Source organism: Perissodus microlepis, chromosome 13 (genome assembly GCF_051167445.1).
Source record: "Perissodus microlepis isolate ML-2025 ecotype Zambia chromosome 13, ASM5116744v1, whole genome shotgun sequence".
NCBI classification, from domain to species: Eukaryota; Metazoa; Chordata; class Actinopteri; order Cichliformes; family Cichlidae; genus Perissodus; species Perissodus microlepis.
In genome coordinates, this window is record NC_140473.1 from 32,328,586 (window position 1) to 32,350,244 (window position 21,659).

Below are 21,659 nucleotides of genomic sequence, written 5' to 3' on the forward strand. Positions count from 1 at the left end.
CCCACCGTCACCAAGTCTAAGGAGCTTGGAGAAAAGCGCCTGGACTTCTTTAACTTAAAGAAGTCCAGGCGCTTTTCTTTCCAAGCTCCTTAGACTACTATGGCCTTGATGACTGATAACCTTCACAGACACTGTCATCAAGGGTTTGCTCACAGGGGATCATCTGATTGTTGGGGGGTTTTCTCTCTTATATTGTATGGTCTTTACCTTACAATATAAACAGCCGAGAAGCGGCTATTTTTGCGATCCGGTGCTTTAGAAATACATCTTAGCTGAACTGAACTCCATAACATCTGGACTGAAATGCCTACACACAACGGTAGGCATTTCAATCAAGAGCTCTGTCCAAAACGTTCAATGACAAGCATCAGCACCAGGATTGTTTTTTAGCTCACCAACAGTTCATGTTCCATACCCAGTTTTTATTGTAACTGCAACTTTGTAAGACTGGGTTGGGAGATGTTCTTGTGGTGAGCTTTTATTCACATAATTGGTTTCTTTAATAGTGAAATAAAATAAATTTGTATAACTGGAAACAGCGTTCTCATGTCTGATTATCACATTGTATTCTTTAAACCATGTAACAGAATATATAATATATATAATTTACTCATAGTAATATTAATATCTAATGTGATTGAGTTTCCTCATCTCTACTTATGTGCTGATGTGTTCACTGAGGCCATTGTATGGTCCATTTTGGCTGCATTTCCATGTTTTAAACATGAAATTTGCTTATTTAAAGGGTGTCTCATGTATCTCTTATGCAGAAATATGTGTTGCCTAGCTGGACAAATGTAGCACAGGTCTACTATTATTGGCCTAATGTATTTTAACAATCATTTCAGCATCCAGATAATCTCTTTCATCATCTCTTTCGATGAATTTAGCCTGGTTGTCATGAAATAGGCATTTGAAACAATAACTACCAGTATCTTTGAATGTGTGTGATTTCACTAATCCTACACATTCTTTGCAAGACAACTGGGTGCTTTTATGTAAAGAATGATCTGAGAACACTGAGGCTAATGAAGTAACAAGAGAAACATAGTAAGTAGTCTTTCAGTTTGCATGATCAATTTTGATTATTGTTCATTTTCATTTACCATATCAACATGTTTTAGAGCAACGTTTTCTGATTTTGAGCTCTTTTAGGTGTACGTCATCGTCCAACACGTTCTCACTCCCAACTCGTCAAACGTGTGACGCATGGTCAGGCTCCCTCTGCTTCGCTTATGGACGCGCAGGGTACCCCCCTCGCGTCGGGAATTGACGTGAAGGCTCCTCCGATTGAAGAGATTGCTGCGGAAGTGCCTGTTGTCGGTATATTTAGACATTTTCCAAATCACATTGTAGTGACGTATACGGAACACAATAAATTATATAATGTAAACAACTACCTGAAAAACAGGTAGAACGATACTTTTCTATCGTTTATTGCATTTATGGAGGGAGTGATGTATGCTGGGTAATGGCACAGCTAGCTACTGGGTGACTTTATTCACCCGCTTCGGCTGTTATCAGTCCATACAATGGGCGTTATTAGCACAAATCAGTCCCATAGATATGGGCCATCTCCTGCTAGATTGTTCAGAAGGTTGTTCTCATCCATCCAGATGGAGGATCACTAACAGGAGCGTGGGAAGACTCCAGAATCCACTCTGGCTGGAATCCGGTGGATATGCAGTGTGTACAGGTAAGACCATTTAAACGGACAGCATTTATAGAATGACTATTAAAAGTCAGCGAGTGTCAGTAATGTTAATGTGGTTATCTTAGTAATACACCGAGTGCTAATATAACAGCTTTAAGATGCATTTGTAGATATTATTACGTGTTTTACCGTCTTTGTGGTGCTAGCTTAAAGTTACGGTGTAAACGTTAGCTTATATTGGAGGAAAGCTGTTACTGGTTAAACGATGTTAGCACAGAAATATTAGCTTCTGTCATGACTGATGAAGGTACTAGTTAATAAAGTTTCCAGTAAAGTGTTTAATCGCAGCCACAGACTGACAGCAAATATCTCGATTAGCTTCAGTGCATCTGTAATAAATATGTGCAAGTTTCAGTGCTTCGTTTAAACTGTATGATACTTATACTGACCCAGGGTCAGTGTAAAATACAATCCTAGCTGTGTGAACAAAGCCTGGCTCCTTTAATCCTGCATGACAAACCTCAGGATGCAGGTTATTATTACTCTTTCCTGCTGGCACACCTGTCACACCTGAGAGTCAGCTAGAAACGTACAGTGACGTGGACATCATGCAAAGACTGCCAGACTCTGTAATACTGCAAATGATCAGTGACTCAGGTTAACACTAAACTTTAAACGGCACCTCTGTGTCTCTGTGTGCTGAACATCTAGGATTGAGTCAGGCTGCATCAGCTGAAGCTGTTATTTGTATATATCAGTATTTTTTATTCAGGTGTGGGGAAAATACGTAAGACTGCAGTGAAGCGATGCACCAGATTAATCCCTGGCCAAAGCTATCGTACTTAAATCAGACTACTGATCCAGCCACATCAGCCTTTTGTGAGGTCTGTTTAAAGTAGACTAAAAGTGAACTGCAGCTTCCTGAGAGGTGGACTGTGAGCACAGAAACACATGTTCATACATACAGCTGCAGCAAACTTACATTAATTTTAAATAGATTTGTTACTCTGATGTCTGTCTCTGTGTTAGTCCTCTGACAGACTGGTGACCTGTCCAGGTGTGCTCTACCTATGACTACTGGGACAGGCTCTAGCCTTTTTAATAGAAATTTTCTGTTATTCTCATTTAAAGTATTTAAGTGCTTATGCATATGCTTAGTTGTGACACTGTTATAGACTGTTCAGTGAAAGTTTCTAAAACTAGATGAACTTACTTCAGCGTCAGCAGTTTGAGAAAACAACTCCCTTTACAGGTGCTGATAAGGCCAAGGGCACAAAACAGCTTAACCATTGATCCGTTAGGTTTCATAGCGAGGCACGTGAAGTGTGGTAGGATCAGTTTGTAACTTCCTCCCTCTTCCTTGGAATGCATAAAGGAGTAGGAGCACCACTTCTGCGGCAGCACTGACATGACTGAACTGTGATGTTTGATGTGTGTTGGCGCAGTAATAAATAGCTTGATCACAGCTCTTTCTGTGTTGCAGACTTTATTTAAAAAATTCCACGACACCTCCCACCCTCCCACTGTGAACCTGAATTGAATATTCAGAAGACATTTGTTTAAATAGTTCTACAAATCTGAGCTGTTGGTGTGTCCTTGGATTGTGTGGTAATAATATTTGAGCCTGCAATCTTTCTTACTGAATCTCTACTCTGAGTCATGTTACCTGAGATTAATTCTATGTTTACCTGTCAGCCTGGACGAATGTGCTGTGTGAAGGAAATTAAATTAAATCAGATCTGAACTGCTTACATTTGAGGAACCTGTTCATATTTAATTGAAATATGAACCAGTGGTTTTTTTGATTGCTGATTCCAAGAGAGTCTTTGTGGAAATCCTGTTTGGCTTTTTGTTATTTTAATTCTCTTCTCTGTTTTCCAGAACAGTTCTCCACAGTCGCTGTCCACATGGGTCAGTGGGACCAAGAAGCACTCTGCTAATGTGTGGACTCTGACCAGCAACATCCAGCAAGACCCAGACAGCATTTTCTATCTCCCAGCTGGAGGTTTTTGTTTGTCTGTGACTGGAGAGTCAGATTTTTGTTGAGCTTCACACTTGCAGAGGTAAGTCAGTTTGCAGAGATCCCTCCCACCCTGGCTTTTATGTCCTAGATTTCTTATCTGAAAGAGTAATATTTCAGTGACTGCTGCTTATACCACAGGTTAATACACGCTACTGATCCCTGATAGGAGAATCATCAATTTTGCCAACAAAGAAGCCTGGTGGATGTTTGTTTACAGTCTGATGATGGGACATCATGCTCTGCATCTTCAAAGTTTGCCTCCTCATTATTATTCATACCCAGTAATGTGAAGTATGCTTATATCTACTATAACTGAACCAACCTGGTGCTCTTCATTTATGGAGGCTGTTGAGTCTGAATGTTGGATGTTGTGTATCTCGTGTTCTCTGGGCTTTGTTGTCCTCAGTCTTTTCGCAGGATCAGAAAACAAAACCAGGAGGCGCGTAAATGTTTCTTCTCCATGATGTTTCTTCAAATGTTTCTTCTGGATGATGATAAGACTGTGACACGGGATGCCACCTTTGGTCTTGTGATGAAGCAAAGCTCAGGAAGAAGTGTGATTAAATGGTACCCACATGTGTGCTGCTGAGAAGGATGTACAGGGGCACCTGCAGCCAAATCCAAGCTTCAGGTTAGTTGTAGTTGCAGAACGCTATAGGACTGAGACAGCTGAGGCATCAAATGTTTGATTAAACGGATGAAAAAGAGAAGTTTCTTCCCTATAATTATCACTTCTTAAAATCTGTAGCAACTTCAAGTCTGTCAGCATGCTGAGCATGCTCAGAATGTGACAATATATTTTTGTTCAATATTTAATTTCTTTCAGTTGCAATTGTTAAATGAAAAAAAATAAAAATATATTCTTATAATTTAGCAAACTAATTTATCAAAAAAAAATATACATATATCTGTATTAGTTTTAATAAATTAATTTGACACCTGTATTGAAAATACCATATTGTATTCATACAGAATCAGTATGGTATCATTGTTTGTCTGCTCACTGATTGCTGAAACTAAGAGCTACGTTGATCTGTTAAGATCTAAAGTATCCAAAGTTGAGCTCTGATGTTTCTTCACCCCTGTGTGTGATATGTGATTTCCTACATGCTGGCAGAGCAGAGCGGCAGTTTGTGCTCACAGATGGTGACGGTGTGGAGAGACGGTGGCGTTTCCTCAGAAGAACCAGCAGAGTCACTTGCTGACTGATGTTCGTCTGCACTGCACAGAGGAAATCAACTGACCGAGGTTTGTCCAGTGACGTGTTATGAAATGTATATTTGTTTTATGCTTACAGTTATGTTTTTCTTGACAGAGGCTCTGCAGAGGTTAGACAAAGCAGAGAAAACATGTGCTTTACATTTTACTCTGATTTATTGAGATATTTGTTGCCTGATGTTCAGCAGGAATGGAGAAATAGAATCAAAGGGAGATGTTTTTGCTGTTTTTGTAATGATGTAAGTAAATCTTCAATATTATTTATTTGCTTGGTTATATTAGGAGTGTTTCTGAGTGAGGGGGAGAGGAGTCATCATCCAGGTAAAGTGACGTAGAGCTACACACAGCATAGTGGCATACGTGAACTCACAAGCATTTAGTATGTCACCACGGGCACAACAGAGATTGAGCAAAGTCTTAGAGGCCCCAAATCTAACATTCACACATGAAGGAGCAAACATGGCAGATTTAATGGGAGCAGGGGAACCCCATGACTGCGTCAGAAGAGCACAGGTTGAAGAAAAAATTAGAGAGGACCTGAAGGCAGAACCTATACCTGGAGCTGAGGACTGGTTCACTGATGGATGTTGCCACAGAGACGAAGAAGGACTGAAAGCAGGATATGCGGTAGTCTGCAGAGTAGGAGAGGAGTATCAGGTCAAAGAAGCAGGAAGAATTGGGGGACAGCAGTCGGCACAGAGAGCTGAAGTGATAGCCCTAGCTCGAGCCTTGAGATTAGCTAAGAATAGGAGAGTGAACATCTACACTGACTCAGCGTATGCATTCGGAGCAGCTCATGTGGAGCTGGCTCAATGGAAAAGAGCAGGATTCAGAACAGCAACCAATGCACCTATCTGCCACAAAAGTGAAATGGAGGAACTGGAAAAGGCCTTGGCTGACCCAGATGAAGTGAGTATCATAAAATGCAAAGCGCACTCACAAGGAACCAGCATGGTGGCAAAAGGAAACCAGAAAGCAGATGAAGCCGCAAAAGAGGCGGCAGACTACAAAGGACGGAAACAAATGATACAGGTAACTGCAGAAGAGGAAGTATCCACTAACATGACGGAGGAAGTCAAACAGGCTCAGGAGGAGGCATCCCCAGAGGAAAAGGGGGTGTGGAAAAACAAAGGAGCCTGGCAGGATGGACACTTGTGCAGGGGGCCAGACGGGCGCCCCGTGTTGACAGCCAAAATGGCAAAACAGAAGGTGGAGGAGGCCCACGGACTTGCCCACGTGGGGGTAGCACAGATGGAGAGAAACTTGTGTCATTGGTGGCATCCTGAGTTGAAAGAAATGATAAGGGAAAAGGCCAGGATGTGTTTAATCTGTGGCGCACACAATCCCAAGCCAGCGGTCAAACCGGAAGTGGGCTTCACACCGTACGAGCTGCAAACTGGGAGACAGTTTCCGGCCCCTTGGACGGTGGGCTCGGTGGGACAGGACACCAGAGGGAACAGGTCTCACGCAGACTATTGGAACGAGTTAAAGGCGCTGGTGTCCAGTTTCACCAAACAGGTGGCTTGTGAAAAGCCCACAGGAGGAGGAGAGGTCCCGGACGCAAAGGCAGTGTGGCTGAAGGTCATCAAACGCAAGTGGAAGGAACCCCGTTGGACTGGTCCATACGAGGTGTCGGCTCGGACAGCTACAGCGGTTCAACTGAGAGGGAAAGGCGACGCCTGGTATCACTGGACGCAGTGCGCAGCGGCGCACGAGGACTTGGTGGGGAGAAATCAATCTCCACCCAACACAGGTGAAACTCAGAGGCAGAATAAACCCTCACACCTGTGCAACGGGCCAACCGGTGGTCTACCCGGGAGGTCGAAGAAAGAAGAGCAGCCTAGGAGGAAGTCGCCGCGCCAGCGAAAGGGAGCGGCACCAAACGAGCATCTAAAAAGGGCTTTGAACTTTTTGCTACAACATAACTTACACACAACACCATGCCATCACAACAATCAGATACTCGTGACGAGAAAAGAGTTCAAAAGGCTATCACAATGTTCAATAATACCATAGGTTTAATGTCGATGATGTTTTTAATCACAGCTATATGTTTTTTGGTTTATTTTTTGCAGGCCGACAAGGGAAAACTGTCTGAGCACGGAGGTCAGGCCGGCCCGGCGCTGTTTGATACGCCACTTACACCACTCGTGATCCTTAGTGACTTCAGGCCGTGGGCGAGAACGAAGCGCGAGGTCTCTGGTAAAAAGGATGAGTGTCTCAGCACATACGGTGGAGTAGAATTAGATTATGTTAAGGGTTCCACAACTTCTTTCACGTTTGATCTGTGTGATGTTTTTAATTGTCAGGATGTAAGCAGTAGCTGGAGGGGATATAATGTGTGGGTCTGTTGGGACTATTCAGTGAGTACACACTGCGAAAGGGGAAATCGGCCTTATGACAGCTGGTGCCGTAATTGGGATCAGGTAAGGGGTTACACTGGGGAAAATTGGGAACCGCCAGAATTAGGACCAGAAAATGAGCTTAAACTTCAAAGGGACTACAGCCCATCTAAAAATCTGTTAACCTTATCATTAGGTAATTGGCGTCGGGAAAAACCTGTATATCTAATCTTGGGGGTGGAAACAGCTGGGGTTGATCCAAAAGTGTTAATTAAAGTTAATTTTCTAGAAAAGACTAATCCCAGGTCGCCAGGTAGAGAAGAAATGACAACACACGTGATTCCCAATCCAATGAACTCTGTTGCATCTTTTACAGGGCAAGAGGGGAGCGGGTCGTCGGAGGCTGGACCAGAGGAACAGGAACCAAAAGTTAGACAAGTCGTTTCGGTGGACTACAGCACGTTAAAACCTCAAGATCTGATTGAACGCGCCACCGGGTTCAGTGACAGCAACATCTGGCTGGACTGGATGGCCCAAAACGCTAAAGAACAGAAAGTGTCTAACTGTGTAGCTTGTGCTTCCGCAAGGCCGCGTTTATTTACTGAGCCAGCACCGCTGCATCCAGAGGATCAGTGGGGCTATAACTGTATGTTGCGAATGACTAGAGAAGTTGTTAATACGGGGAACTGCACTGTGTTGTCCAGTCTATTTCCCCCTATTGACAAACTCACGCGAGCAGGACCGTTTATGCCCAGAAAAGATAACTATACGTGTTTTACTTTTTCCACAGATAAAGTTAAATATCGACTAGGGGAAATCGATCCAAATTGGTGTTCGGTCACCCGGACGGGTAGGACCACCAACAATGTGAGTGATGCAGCCACCGTAATTGGAACATGGGCTAGAAGCGGGCTGTATTACTATTGCGGGCATAGGACTCTTGTGGTTCGTGTTCCTGTGGGGAGCGTGGGTACATGCGCAATGGTGAGACTAGGGGCGCCACTTATGCTAATTGGAAACCAGGTAAAAGCGATTCCACAACACAACACGCGCACATTGGCAGCTAAACGCAAAAGACACATTTTAATGAAGACAGGCTTTGATGGCACACATGCATACGACCCTAGGTTGAATTCCCCCACCTGGATTGACTCCATTGGAGTGCCCAGGGGAGTTCCAAATGAATTTAAACTCGCTGATCAAATAGCAGCCGGTTTTGAGAATATTCCAATAATCTCTGCTTTCTTTCCAGTGACCCCAAACAAGAACGTAGATAGGATAAATTATGTTCATTATAATGTGCTGAGACTCTCTAACCTCACCAAAGATGGCATGGAGGGGTTGGCGGAGCAGGTGGGTCCGACCTCGTTAATGGGCGTGCAGAATAGGATGGCCCTTGATATGGTATTGGCAGAAAAAGGGGGCGTCTGTTCCATCTTTGGCGATCAGTGCTGCACCTTCATTCCCAACAACACTGCTCCAGATGGCTCAGTGACTCGGGCTCTGGAGGGCCTAAAGAGCCTTTCTGAAACTATGCATGATCACTCAGGTATTGACAATCCGCTGGAGGGCTGGCTGACCTCAGTGTTCGGACGATGGAAGGGGCTTATTGTGTCGGTCATGCTGGCTTTATCTGTTTTGGTATGTATTATGGTTACCTGTTGTTGTTGTCTCATTCCTTGTGCCAGAAGAGTGTTAGTGATGATGTTTAGGAGGGCAGTGGAGCCTAGAGTTATCACTCCAATGTCCATGATGCCAATGATGTACGTAGGACCTGCTGTGTAGGCCAAGGAGTGACATGACACAACTGTCAGTGTTGTGACCTCTGGATTCTCCAGAGGTCAACAGAGGGAATTGTGGGATAAAAGGGGTGTTCTTTTTCTTTTCTTTTATTATTTTGTTATTTTATCATCGGCATTATTGAAACCTCAGAATCATATAATCATAATCATATAAGAATCATATAAGCAGCCTTTAATTAACCTTTGATTAAAGCTTTTGACATTACATTGACATTTGTATTACAGTGATGGTCATAACCTCAGGTTGATTTTCCATTTACAAGTGCCAGAATAATCATATGCTCTTTCATTGCAGGTGTTACCATGATCATCTCATACATATTGCTGTTTGTTGCTCATTATAGAGTTGTGCTCAAATTAATAAGGGTTAAAAGCTACAGTCAGCGCGAATGTCTGGCTGATCTATGGAAGGGAAAGGCTTTGAGCATAGAAGGCCGCACGCGCTTACACAACACTGATATCATGTTATTCTTTGCCATTCTGTATTCAGTTATATCTTTTGTTATGTTTTAGTAGTGGCAATTGATTAAACAATATTCATTTAATATTACATACTTGATTTAGAGCATTACACACTGATCACCTTAACCAATCTGGAAATCCTTGTAGCTGCAATATTGTGTCTCCGCAGGGGACAGTTGGCTCCAGGAGATAGGCGGGAGTCAGTGCCTGTCCTCGGGAAGGAGAGAATGTTCTTTTTGCTGTGTTAAATAAAATGGTCAACATTGATTGTATTGCACCTGTCATACGCATGAAGGGGCGTTCTAATACCCCGATTTCATAAAACTATTGTGATGTGATTTTTGGGGTGAGATCTGATGCTGTCTGCGTACGGTGTCCATCTCCCACGCGTGTGATCATTAAAATCATCGTTTGACTCAACCCGGCCGGACCAGTGTTGTTATTGTGACTTTTCCTCTTGTATCCATCCCCAATATTTGAATCCGTAACAGTGGATACACTTGTCTCCCCTTTAAAGGAGACAATCCAAGTCATCCTTAAATGTTAGTGCTTTCAAATACACAAACAGGACAAAAATGAACATCCAACTTTGACTGTAATACAAAATAAATCTTTGCATGTGTGTTTTCAAACTCTCAGATGGGCAGCATATCAGTCTTGGACTGTCTAACCTGCCGGAGCAGCACTGACTGACCACCACACATGAGCATGTTCCTGCAACATTCAGCATCTGATCCTTCATCTGTGTGCTTCTGCTTTTGGTAAGTAGAGTTACCCAACTCCAGTAACTCTAAACACATGCCATCCATTTCTAACGGCCTGGTTACTTCCTGTCAGTTACTTTAGAAACCATGTGGTCACCTGACCTAACACTGTTTCTTCTTCTTCCCCTTAATGTTCAAGTGTCACATGTCAAACAGCTGGAGAGGAAACTACACCAGTGTACTGAGATGTTTCACCAACACGTGCCAGATGCTGTTCCTTCATGGTGACATCACCAGAGACAGCCCCACCCACCTCAGGACCTCGCCATTGATCATGATGATTATAATGATGACAGCGAGCGGAACTAAGACTGTAAAAATCCACGACCAGAATTTTTCTTTCTAATTATTAATGAATACTGAGAGCCTCTTTCTGTGTTTTGTCTGTTTTGGGGTTGTTGTTTTTTACCTCATTTGTTACTAACAAAGTTCACCAAACTCACACAGTTTACATTCTGTATGTTTCCATCTTTACCAGCCACACTCTAACTGCATTTAAGAAAATAATCCTTAGAAATAATTGATGATAATTCAGTGAATATACTGCGCTGCTTCCTTTTATTGCGTCACACATTGCTTTAAGTTTTTCAGTGTCCAGTTATTTTTTACTGCTGTTTGAATTCTCTGTATGTTTGACCCTGTAGACTGTTTGATGGACTGCTTGTCTTCCTGTTTGTTACCGCCGCCTGTTTTTTAATAAAGATTTGGATTTGTGACTTCAACACAGCCTCTGCGTGTCCTCCCTTTGTGTCCTCTTCCTCTGTGAATGTGTTGCATGTGTCACAGATTCATTTTATTAACAGCTTTCCCACAGTGAGTTGCATCAGCATTCATTCACAGCACATTTCAGAAGGATTCAGATTAATACAGTGATCTTACAGTCAGAATGATCCTGACAGAGTGCCACTGTAAATGATCTTTCATCAGGTAAATTTTAAAGTTCAGTATTTCAAAGCAGGAGTTATGAAGAATCATATTGGCATTAGGACTAATAATATGTACTTACAAAGTCAAAGTTTTTTAATTATGCTAGAATATTGGAAGACAATCAACTTTTAGTGTTTTCCGCATATTAATTATTCTGAAATAGAGTCGGTGACCCTAACTGTACAGAAGCACTAAACAACTGACAATCTAACAGACATCTTTGGCCTGAGCCGTCATGCACAGTGAGTCTGATCCTTTGCTGTGAGAGTCTGACAAGCATGTTTCTGGTCAGTTTGAAAGAAATAATATCACAATGTTGATCTTTCTTTCCAATATTCCTTCTCTTTTACAACATAAACTGATTGTTATGAAGGAAAGGAAGGCTCAGGGTTGAGTAATCAGCATCATGGGCTCATCCGATTAGGATAAGAATAAGCAGTCATCTAATCATTCACAGGGTTCTCCTTTTATTCTCAAATCAATAAAGCAAAGAAGGAAGGAAAGAAAGACACACATGGACTGCCAATGCTGAAAGAAAACAGAGAAGTTACTCATTACCTTAAACAATACATAAAATAAGAAAAACCAGAACAGAACCTCACCTCTGCTGCCGCCCCGTGTGGGAGTGAAGAAGGAGTGAGCCTAAAGTGAATGCAGTCCTTATATAATGTGTGACAGGTGAGTGCAATTAAGGACAAGCACCACACCCAATCAAAGGTGAGAGAACTAAACAAGGTGCATCTGGTGAAGTGAGTGGGTGTGCTGGGATGTGCTAAAAGGTGGGTCTCTACAACAGCCGCCCCCATATTTCTAGTGAGAAATATGTTGATATGATCAGGATCAGTCTTCGTCAGGAAGCGGGGGCAGGGGGATAAGACAGGAGACAGGGCGGATATAGGTTTTATCCTGTGCTAAGACTTCCACGGTTCTGATGCGTTCATCTGGGCTTTTCAGGAGGCGTGTCACTCTGCCTATGGGCCAGAGGGCACGTGGAAGGCGTGAATCCATGATCATTACGACAGAGTTCAGTGTGAGATCTGGGTTCTCCTTCTGCCATTTGTGTCTTCTTTGGAGGGATGGTAGATAGTCCTTTATGAAGTGCCGCCAGAAGTGATCTGCCAATATTTGTGCATGTCGCCATCGTCGTCGACCTAGGAGGTCAGAATCAGAATAGGATACTAAGGGAAGTGACGAATCATGTCGGCCCATAATGAGAAGGTTTGGGGTTATGGGATCAATATCCGCAATGTCTGAGGATACATAGCCTAGGGGTTTTGAGTTAAGAATGCCTTCAATCTCAATTAGGACCGTTCTTAAGACCTCTTCAGTGACCATTTGTGCACCAATGGTTCTCTTCAGAGCATTCTTCACAGAACGTATCTCCCTCTCCCAGGCTCCACCGAAATGGGGTGCATGCGGGGGATTGAATTTGAAATGGATTCTTTTAGTCATCAGGACCGGCTGTAGAGTCGGAGCAAGGTTGTCAAAAGCAGCCCGTAGTTCCTTATCTCCTCCTTTGAAGTTAGTTCCTTGATCACATATAATTTCCAGGGGTGTTCCTCGTCGAGAAATGAATCGTTGGAGGGCCATGAGGAAGGAGTCGGTATCCATGCTGTTTAGGAGGTCAAGATGTATACACTGAGTCGTGAGACATTTGAATATTATTCCCCACCTTTTCTCCGATCTGCGGCCGGTCTTGACCATGTATGGTCCAAAGCAGTCTATTCCTGTGGAGTAGAAAGGTGGTTTGAATAACCTAAGACGAGCAGCAGGCAAGTCTGACATTTTTGGAATGATGGGCTGTGCTCTCCATTTCTGACATGCAACGCAGCTATACTGATGCCTGCGTACGGCTTCCCTTCCTCTGAGAATCCAAAATTTCCGACGTAGTTCAGCAAAAAGTCTTTCTGAACCAGCATGATGCAGTTTGTCATCATAATCTTGTATGATCAGTTTGGTCACTGGATGAGCAGGATCAAGTACTATTGGGTGAATGACATTCAATTCCAAGTCTGGGCTTTGCCGTAGTCGGCCTCCTACATGGATAAGTCCAGAATTCCTGCACAACACTGGTGACAAACACAATAGACGGCTGTCGGATGAGAGGGGTTTGTCTGACTGTAAACGGGCTAAATCTTCACCGAAACTGTCCAGTTGCGCCTGACGAAGGATTTCTTGTTCTGCTGTTAGATAATCAGCTGCAGAAGGAATGTTACCCTTTTGGTTGGAGAGTGAACGAGCCGTGAAATCCAATAGCTCTTGATAGATTCTGAAGCTGGGTGTGTATGTATGGGAGGGTATACTGACAATACCAAAAAAGTAGGATTTCTTTAACTCAGTCTGATCATCATCAGGATGGAGATCTGTAACTGTGGGCCAGTTATTCGGAAGTTCATGCAGAAACGAGGGACCCTCGGTCCACCTGTTTGGGCTAAGGAACTCTTTCAGGGATTTACCTCTCGTAACATCATCAGCAGGATTTGTGGCTGAATTGATGTATCTCCAGTCTTGACTGTTTGTGAGGTTTTGAATTTCTGAGACTCTGGCTCCTACGAATACCTTGAAATGGCAGGAATCTGACTGAAGCCAGTGAAGTACAGTTGTTGAGTCAGTCCAAAGGGTGGTAGTTCTGACTGGTAAGGTGAGTTCTGTTTGTATGAGCTCACAGAGGCGTGCGCCTAGTAGGGCTGCGCATAGCTCCAGTCTGGGTATTGTTAAATTCCGTTTAGGAGCAACACGTGAGCGAGCTAACAAGAAACTCAGTTCCACATGACCTTCAAGATCATCTGATCTCAAATATGCGACAGCACCATATGCTCGCTCCGAAGCGTCACAGAAGATATGAATGTCTCGAACTGTGGTAGAAAAAAAAAAAAAAAAAAAAAGGGTGTGGGGCTCAGAGGAAAAGTTTCTTTCTAGGAGGACACTTTTTCAAGATGGCTGCTAGGGTGCAGACACACAGCTTGGCAGGTCCTGTGCTTTTGCCAAAAAACCCACCTAAAAAAACCATCTAAAAACCCCTGGATCTTGACATCAACTTGTCTTTTTGTTTTATACATTTTTATATTCTGTGGAGTTCGACATGTCCAAGAAAGCTGGATAATTATACCACTTTCCCAGCCAAATGGAGTCAACATCTTTTGTTCACAAGATTCTTGGATTTTGGTCATGCTAGACCACCCCCAGGTGATATAGAACTAAATCCTGGACCTAATTTAAACATCAGTGATTTGGACTGGCTAGAACTAATTAACCTAGTTAGCCTATGGGCACAGCTATCTCTGCATTGCTTTCCACCTCAACTAACTGTGCTACAACCACCGTCCCAGTTAGTAAGGCTACATCTTCAGCTAATAGTGTTTACGCCCCTGTTGTCCGGGCCTCCACTTCTGCTGTTTGGGTTACCACCTCAGTTGCCTGGGTTTCTGCCTCAGCTGCCTGGGCCTCCATTTCAGCTGCCTGGGCTTCCACCTCAGCTGCCTGGGCCTCCACCTCAGCTGCCTGGGCCTCCACCTCAGCTGCCTGGGCCTCCACCTCGGCTGCCTGGGTTTCAATCTTGGCTGCCTGGGCCTTCATTTCAGCTAGCTGGGCTTCCACCTCAACTGCTCAGTCCTCCACCTCGGCTGCCTGGGTCTCCACCTCTGCTGCCTGGTTTTCAATCTTGGCTACCTGGGCCTACACCTCAGCTGCCTGGGCTTCCACCCCAGCTGCTCGGACCTCCACCTCGGCTGCCTGGGCCTCCACCTCGGCGGCCTTGGCCACCAACGCGGCTGCCTGGGCCTCCACCTCGGCTGCCTGGGCCTCCACCTGCTGTACCCAAACTACAGTCTCCGGACAACAGATGGAAATTAGCCCTTGGCTATAATCTGGCCACCGTGGATCCAGCTGATATCCCCGAGGTGATGGAGGTGATGAGATGGATCCAGGAGAGGGGATTTGTGCTGTCAGGGGGCCTGCATGGTGGCACTGTGGTCGCCAGTTACCCTTTTGATGACTCAGCCTCCCACGAGCAAGAAGGTCACGACAGCCCGTCGGCGGACGATGGTCTGCTTCGCCACCTGGCCCTGGTACATTCCCAGAACCACCCTGTAATGAAGACCGCTTTTTGTCTACATGAGGTGCAGGAACAGTCTGTGGAGCAAGAGACACCATACTTCTTACTCCTCTCAAAGGGAACAAGGTGGGATTTTACATCTTTTAGAAGTTTCTCAAATGTGATCATCAGCAGAGATCTCATTTCAACTGATTTAACTGATTTATTCATTCCATATTACTGGTTTATTTCCCAATCCTCTCACCCCCCAAAGAGATCGGGCACTAAGAGAAATCAGTCTGTAATCCTACAGAAAAAATCTGTGAAAAGAAAATGTTTTATTGTTCTTCTGCTTCTTTTATCTGGAAATGTGCAACCTAATCCCGGTCCAGATTGCAAATGCTTAAGTACTCCTTGTGATTTCAAAACTCGAACAGGTCTTGGTATCACTCATTTAAATGTCAGAAGTCTTCTTCCCAAACTTGATTTTGTGAAAATTTGGATGAAAGAGTTAGATACTGATATTCTTATATTATCAGAAACCTGGCTTACTAAATCAATTACTGACAAAGACGTTGCAATAACGGGCTATAATCTTTTCCGTTGCGACCGCCCCAGAAAGGGTGGCGGTGTTGCAATTTATGTAAAAAGCAAATTCCATGTTACTGTCGATTCATCGGTATCTGTTTGTAAACAGTTTGAACTTCTTGCCCTCAAGCTCCAACTTTTCAAGGGCTATTTTATTACCATTGTGGGCTGTTATAGACCCCCCTCAGCTAGTAGTGAGGCTTTAGTTTCACTTAGTGAAAAACTATCTACTTTAGATTTTAATGAAATTGTGCTGGCCGGAGATTTCAACTGGGACTGGTTGTCCTCTGCCTCAGACAGTTTTAAATCCATGTGTGATTCATATAATCTCACACAACTAATTTACAGCACAACTCGTCCAAATCTTAAATGCCCAGAAAAGTCATCACTTATTGATTTATTTTTAACTAATATGCCGTATAAATATTCTCACACTGGGGTTTTCGCAAATGATATCAGTGACCACTGTGTGGTAGCTGTAGTCAGACAATCGAAGCTCCCAAAATCAAGGCCACAGATAGCTTTTAAACGAGATTTTAAGCATTTCTGTGAGCAAGCTTTCTTTCATGATTTATGGGACTATAACTGGAGTAGAATCTACCTGATAACTGATCTTGAGCTGGCATGGAATTATTTTTATGATACTTTTATCAAAATTATAAATAAACATGCCCCTTTCCGCAAATTTAGAGTAAAATGCAGAAACAACCCTTGGTTTTCTCCTCAGCTCTCCAGTCTACTCAAAAAAAGGGATGCTGCCTGGGCTAAGGCCAGAAAAACTAAATCCGAAGCGGATTGGCTGATTTTTAGACAGCTCAGAAACCGTTCAACTTCCTTAATTAAAAAGGCCAAATCAGAATTCTATCTTTCAAATACTACTAAACATTTGAACGATCCTAAAAAATTCTGGAAAATAATAAAATCTTCTTATGGGGACATAACTACAAATGAGATGCCAACTTTTGTTGTAAAAGACTCCTGCACTTTAACAGAGAAATGTGACATTCTAAACTGCTTTAATGAGCATTTTGTTTCTTCAGGATCTCTATTTGAATCTTTATATCCAGATTTAAAACAGCTTAATCAACAAGAGGCTCTCTCTGCAACCGCTCAAACTGAATCTGTGGTCCAACCCTTCAGTTTTTCTCCGCTAAATGTTTTTGAGGTCCACAGGGCTTTAAATCTGTTGGATCTAAATAAATCTGCAGGACCAGATCAACTTGATCCCTATTTTCTTAAGTTGGCTGCAGATTTTATAGCAGAACCAATAACTTACATTTTTAATCTTAGCCTCTCGAACAGTGAGATCCCTGTAATATGGAAATCTGCCTATGTTCTCCCTTTGCTGAAAGGAGGTGATCCTTCAGATGTTAATAATTACAGGCCCATATCTAAATTGTGTGTTCTAGCAAAAGTTCTAGAAAAGTTCATTAGTGAACAACTGAAAGACTTTTTGGACAAAAATTCAGTTCTTTCCCAACATCAGTCAGGATTCAGAAAACAACACAGCACAATAACTGCTGCTATTAAAGTGGTTAATGACATTGTTGATTCGATGGACTGCAAAAAATACTGTGCTGCTCTTTTTCTTGACTTGTCAAAGGCTTTTGATACAGTTGACCATGCTATTTTATTAAATAGACTAAACAATATTGGTCTATCTGTAAATGCTGTAAGTTGGTTTTCAAATTACTTGTCAGCAAGAAAACAGTGTGTCCATGCTGCTGGGTCTTCTTCCTCTTTTCTCCCAGTATCCAAAGGAGTTCCGCAGGGCTCCATATTAGGGCCATTGCTATTTTCTCTTTACATAAACAACCTTTGTGATAATTTGTCAAATGCAGCATTTCATCTTTATGCAGATGATACAATTATTTATTGTTCATCCCCTTCAATAGCACAAACCCTGCAATTTCTGCAGTCTGCCTTTGATGTCGTTCAGTCCCATTTAACTCAACTTAAGTTGGTGTTAAATCCAGAGAAATCCAAGCTCATGTTATTCTCAAATGGCAAAGAGTTGTTAGCTACATCTCCTAAGATTAAAACAATTCAAGGATCTGAAATTGAAATGGTCACATCTTACAAGTATCTAGGGATCATTATAGATCAGAATTTGTCATTTAAGACTCACATTCAAAGGCTTGTGTCGAAGTTAAAACTAAAACTAGGTTACTTTTTTAGAAACCAATCCTGTTTCTCCCTCCAAGTGAGAAAACATTTGATTCGTGCAACCTTTTTGCCTTTATTGGATTATGGTGACCTGCTTTTTATGAATGCACCTGCCCACTGCCTAAAGAGGTTGGATACTGTGTACCATTGTGCTTTACGTTTTATTACTGGCTATGGAAATTATGTACATCATTGTTCTTTGTATGCTGCTGCTAAATGTCCATCTTTGCATATTCGCAGACTCTCCCATTGGTTGATCTTTATCTATAAATCTCTCCTTGGGCTGGTTCCATCTTATTTATGTGTTTATATGTGTAAAAACCACAACCAATACAACCTTCGTTTGAACAAAATCATACAATTGATTGTCCCAAAAATCAGAACAGAATTGGGGAAAAGGGCTTTTAAATACGCTGCCCCTGCTTCCTGGAATAATCTGCAGAAGGAACTGAAATTATCAGAATTGGTTACCTTGGGAGAGTTTAAGTCTGTCTTAAAGGAACGAGAGAACAGCTCTTTTACTCAGTGTGATTGTTTTTAATGTACTCTTAATTTGATCTGTTATTGTATATTTTACACATGTTTGTAGGGGATATTGTATTTGTTTTAACTGTTATATACCTATGTGGTATGTGACTTTTGTTGCCATGATGCCAGGTCTCTCTTGGAAATGAGATTTTTAATCTCAATGAGATTTTTTACCTGGATAAATAAAGGATTAATAAATAAAAAAATAAATTTGATGTCGCCACTTATTGCCACTGAATGTTGCCTAAAACGCAACAAAACACCGAGAAGTGTTGGCCCAAGGATTGGTCCTGGCAATAGGTACTTATTGAGACACTGACCTTGAAATGTGAAAGAGCAGTCAAAGACTATGCGATCTTTATTGTTGTGACTTGTCATATGATGAGGAATATACCAGGCTTCTTTGCTATTGTGCATCTCCTCCGGGCTAAGTTTAACTACATAGCCTGCTTGCTCCAATTTCAAAATCTGATCCTTGTAAGACATGGCTTTGTCAGGATCTTTAGCTAACCGAGCCTCAGTGTTGCGGAGTCTAGACATGACTACAGTTGGAGGGACATTCAAAGGAGGAAAGTTTGCCATCCGAAGAAGAGGAGTGGCGTAGCGATTAACACCATTGATCTCAACCCTTTTTGTGGCCTGTTCAAGGAGTTCCAGTGCCAGTTGATCTTGCTTTGATCGGATCACAGATTTCTCACTGTATTCAGGTAAAGTGTCTAGTTGCCATAGCTTCTCAACATGATAACGCAGTACGTCTGCAGATGAACTGAGAGATGTGAACAAACACTGCACATGCTCTGTACTGCTCTGGGGCTGAAAATCTGTGATCGGACCTTGAAGTGTCCATCCTAATTGGGTTTTAACTCCTGCAGGAGACCCATATGGTCCCTGTCTCAATGGAGCAGTAGGCGTGATGAGGTGAGTATGATCTGAGCCTATGAGCAGGAGTGGCGCTGCTTTATTAATAATGGGTAATGGGATACCTTGAAGATGCTTGTATCTCCGTTGGAGAGATGATACAGGGTAGGTGTGGTCTGAAAGTGCTAGGTGACTTGCAGTGAAGGCATTATTAATTGTGTAGGTTTTCTCTGGGTGTGCGATGGGTGAGATTTTGAAACTTACGGAAGAACCTTGAATAGTTTCAACTTCTTGACAGACAGTTCTAAGTGATAATCTCTCTGCTTCCCCAGTTAGGTTGAGATGCTGCGCCGCTGATGGTAGAAGAATGGTACGCTGGGAGCCATCATCAAGTACTGCATATGTTTCAAGAGTTCTTTTGCCATTTCGCAGGAGCACTTTCACAACCTTTAAAAGGACACTAGGACAATCACTAGGTCTATCAAAGTACAGTGTCCTCACTACAGGATTAGATTCAGTTGTAGATCTCTTATTTACATCACATAGGATCTGTAGATGTCGTCCCATACAGGTGGCACATGCTTTCCTCAGGTCACACTTTGCGGCCTGATGAGTCCTAGCACAACGCCAACACTGTTTGTTTGCTTTTATCCAGTTTATTTTCTCATCCTTTGTCTTCTGAATGAACTCGGGACACTTACTAATGTGGTGTTCAGGTGAGCGGCAATATGCACATGTTGCCTTAGTTGTTATGATCGGTTGTGCTGCCTGTACAGGATCATCAGATGTATTTGCCCCATGTAATATTGTTGTAAGTGGAGAGGTGTACTTACGGGCAGGTTGTGGCTGGTTGAAGGATGAAACAGGACTGGCCTTTCTGGGTTGACACTTGCATTCCATTTGCAACCAGGATGAGAACAAAGGCAAGGTATACGTTATTTCTCCCTGTTCCCTGTAAACGTGCCGTTTGAAGCGACTGAAATGCTCTGCAGGCAACTTCGCTAACAAGCGATCAACATGGGAGCCACAATCTAGTTCTGCACGTCCTTGTTCTCCCATAGTGCTAAGCAACCCAACTAAAGCCTGTACACGAAGAGCAAAATTATCAAGACTCTGACCATCACCTGCTCTGATAGGAGGCAGTTCCAGTATATTCTTTAGCTCTTTCAATGCCAGCTGTCTTGGTTGCCCATAACGCTCATCAAGGGCTTTGATGGCTTGAGTGTATGGGTCAGGAGCGTAGGAAAAGGCAAGAGCTAATCGTTTAGCTTGGTCTACTTTGAGGTGATCAAGAAGGACATGATATTTGAACTGCTCTGTCTCATGAGGATCAAGAAGGTTTGTAAGGGCCATCCGTAACATCCTGTATTGCATTTCGTCTTCTCTACTAAGGTCTGGAAACGAAGGACCTTCAAGCTTATATACATGTGTTCTCGTGCTAGAGGAGTGACCCGAGCTAGCAGTAACAGGTATCAAAGGTTTCTGTTCATGTGAGGCATTGGATGTAGCTGGTTGCTGCTCTAGAGGAGGGCAATACTTGTGGTCAGATATGCAAATGAGAGGTTGAACAGGGTCTTCAGCTAAAGGAACAGCAGGTTGAACACATGAGACCTGGTGGGGATCCTGCCGTGATAAGGCCAGGAAATCAAAGGGAGTCTCATCTTCTGTAGCAAGGACTGGTCTAGGTAAACCAGTTGAAGGGACTGCAGCATCTAATATTGTTGAATTAGGTAAAGGAGGGCTGGCAGCTGTAACTAAGCCAGACTGACGGCTAATCTGTGGGGGCTGGAAGGCTCGTAAACTGCATACAGAAGATCTGATTCCATCAGATGAGACAGTGCGAATTGAAGATCTGGAGCTACGAGAATGGGAAGGAGATGATTGAATCATAAATTGCCTGATCTCCCTCATCGTCGTCAGGAGTTCCCTCATGACCTCATCTTGGTTGGTAGATAAAGGAGCAGGGCGGGTCTCTGGTTGACTTTCTGACTCTCCGACAGGATCCTGCAGCCCATGTGTGTCTTTGTCACTATGCTGGCATTCGGTTTGACTCTCTGTCTCACATGTAGCTCTTCTACTTCCATGATACTGAACGTCATACTGCTGCAGGTGGGCAGGAGGTCGACTATCACGACTGGATCTTCTCAAACCTTCAGTCAATGGCTGCTTTGAATCCATGACGCTAACACTGCTCCGGCTCGGAGGACCATGTTATGAAGGAAAGGAAGGCTCAGGGTTGAGTAATCAGCATCATGGGCTCATCCGATTAGGATAAGAATAAGCAGTCATCTAAT

The 21,659-nt window shown here is 43.1% G+C and overlaps 1 protein-coding gene across 3 annotated transcripts; it reads left to right on the forward strand.

The window, feature by feature from the left end:
* The first annotated feature begins 1,198 nt into the window (after nt 1-1,198).
* On the forward strand, nt 1,199-10,987 carry LOC146375451 (uncharacterized). 3 transcript variants are annotated; one of them, XR_014801988.1, is made up of 7 exons: nt 1,199-1,323; nt 1,617-1,696; nt 3,541-3,717; nt 3,816-4,308; nt 4,795-4,925; nt 10,141-10,262; nt 10,405-10,987. XR_014801988.1 is itself a non-coding variant. In XM_084948887.1 (2 exons), the coding sequence occupies exon 1, from the start codon at nt 5,277-5,279 to the stop codon at nt 6,909-6,911; it is 1,635 nt and encodes a 544-aa protein (XP_084805013.1). In that variant the 5' UTR covers nt 4,932-5,276; the 3' UTR covers nt 6,912-10,262; nt 10,405-10,987. The 3 variants fall into 3 exon arrangements, 1 of the variants encoding a protein (XP_084805013.1); XR_014801987.1 differs by having other exon boundaries at nt 1,218-1,696; nt 3,536-3,717; XM_084948887.1 differs by lacking the exons at nt 1,199-1,323; nt 1,617-1,696; nt 3,541-3,717; nt 3,816-4,308; nt 4,795-4,925 and having other exon boundaries at nt 4,932-10,262.
* Nucleotides 10,988-21,659: the final 10,672 nt, after the last annotated feature.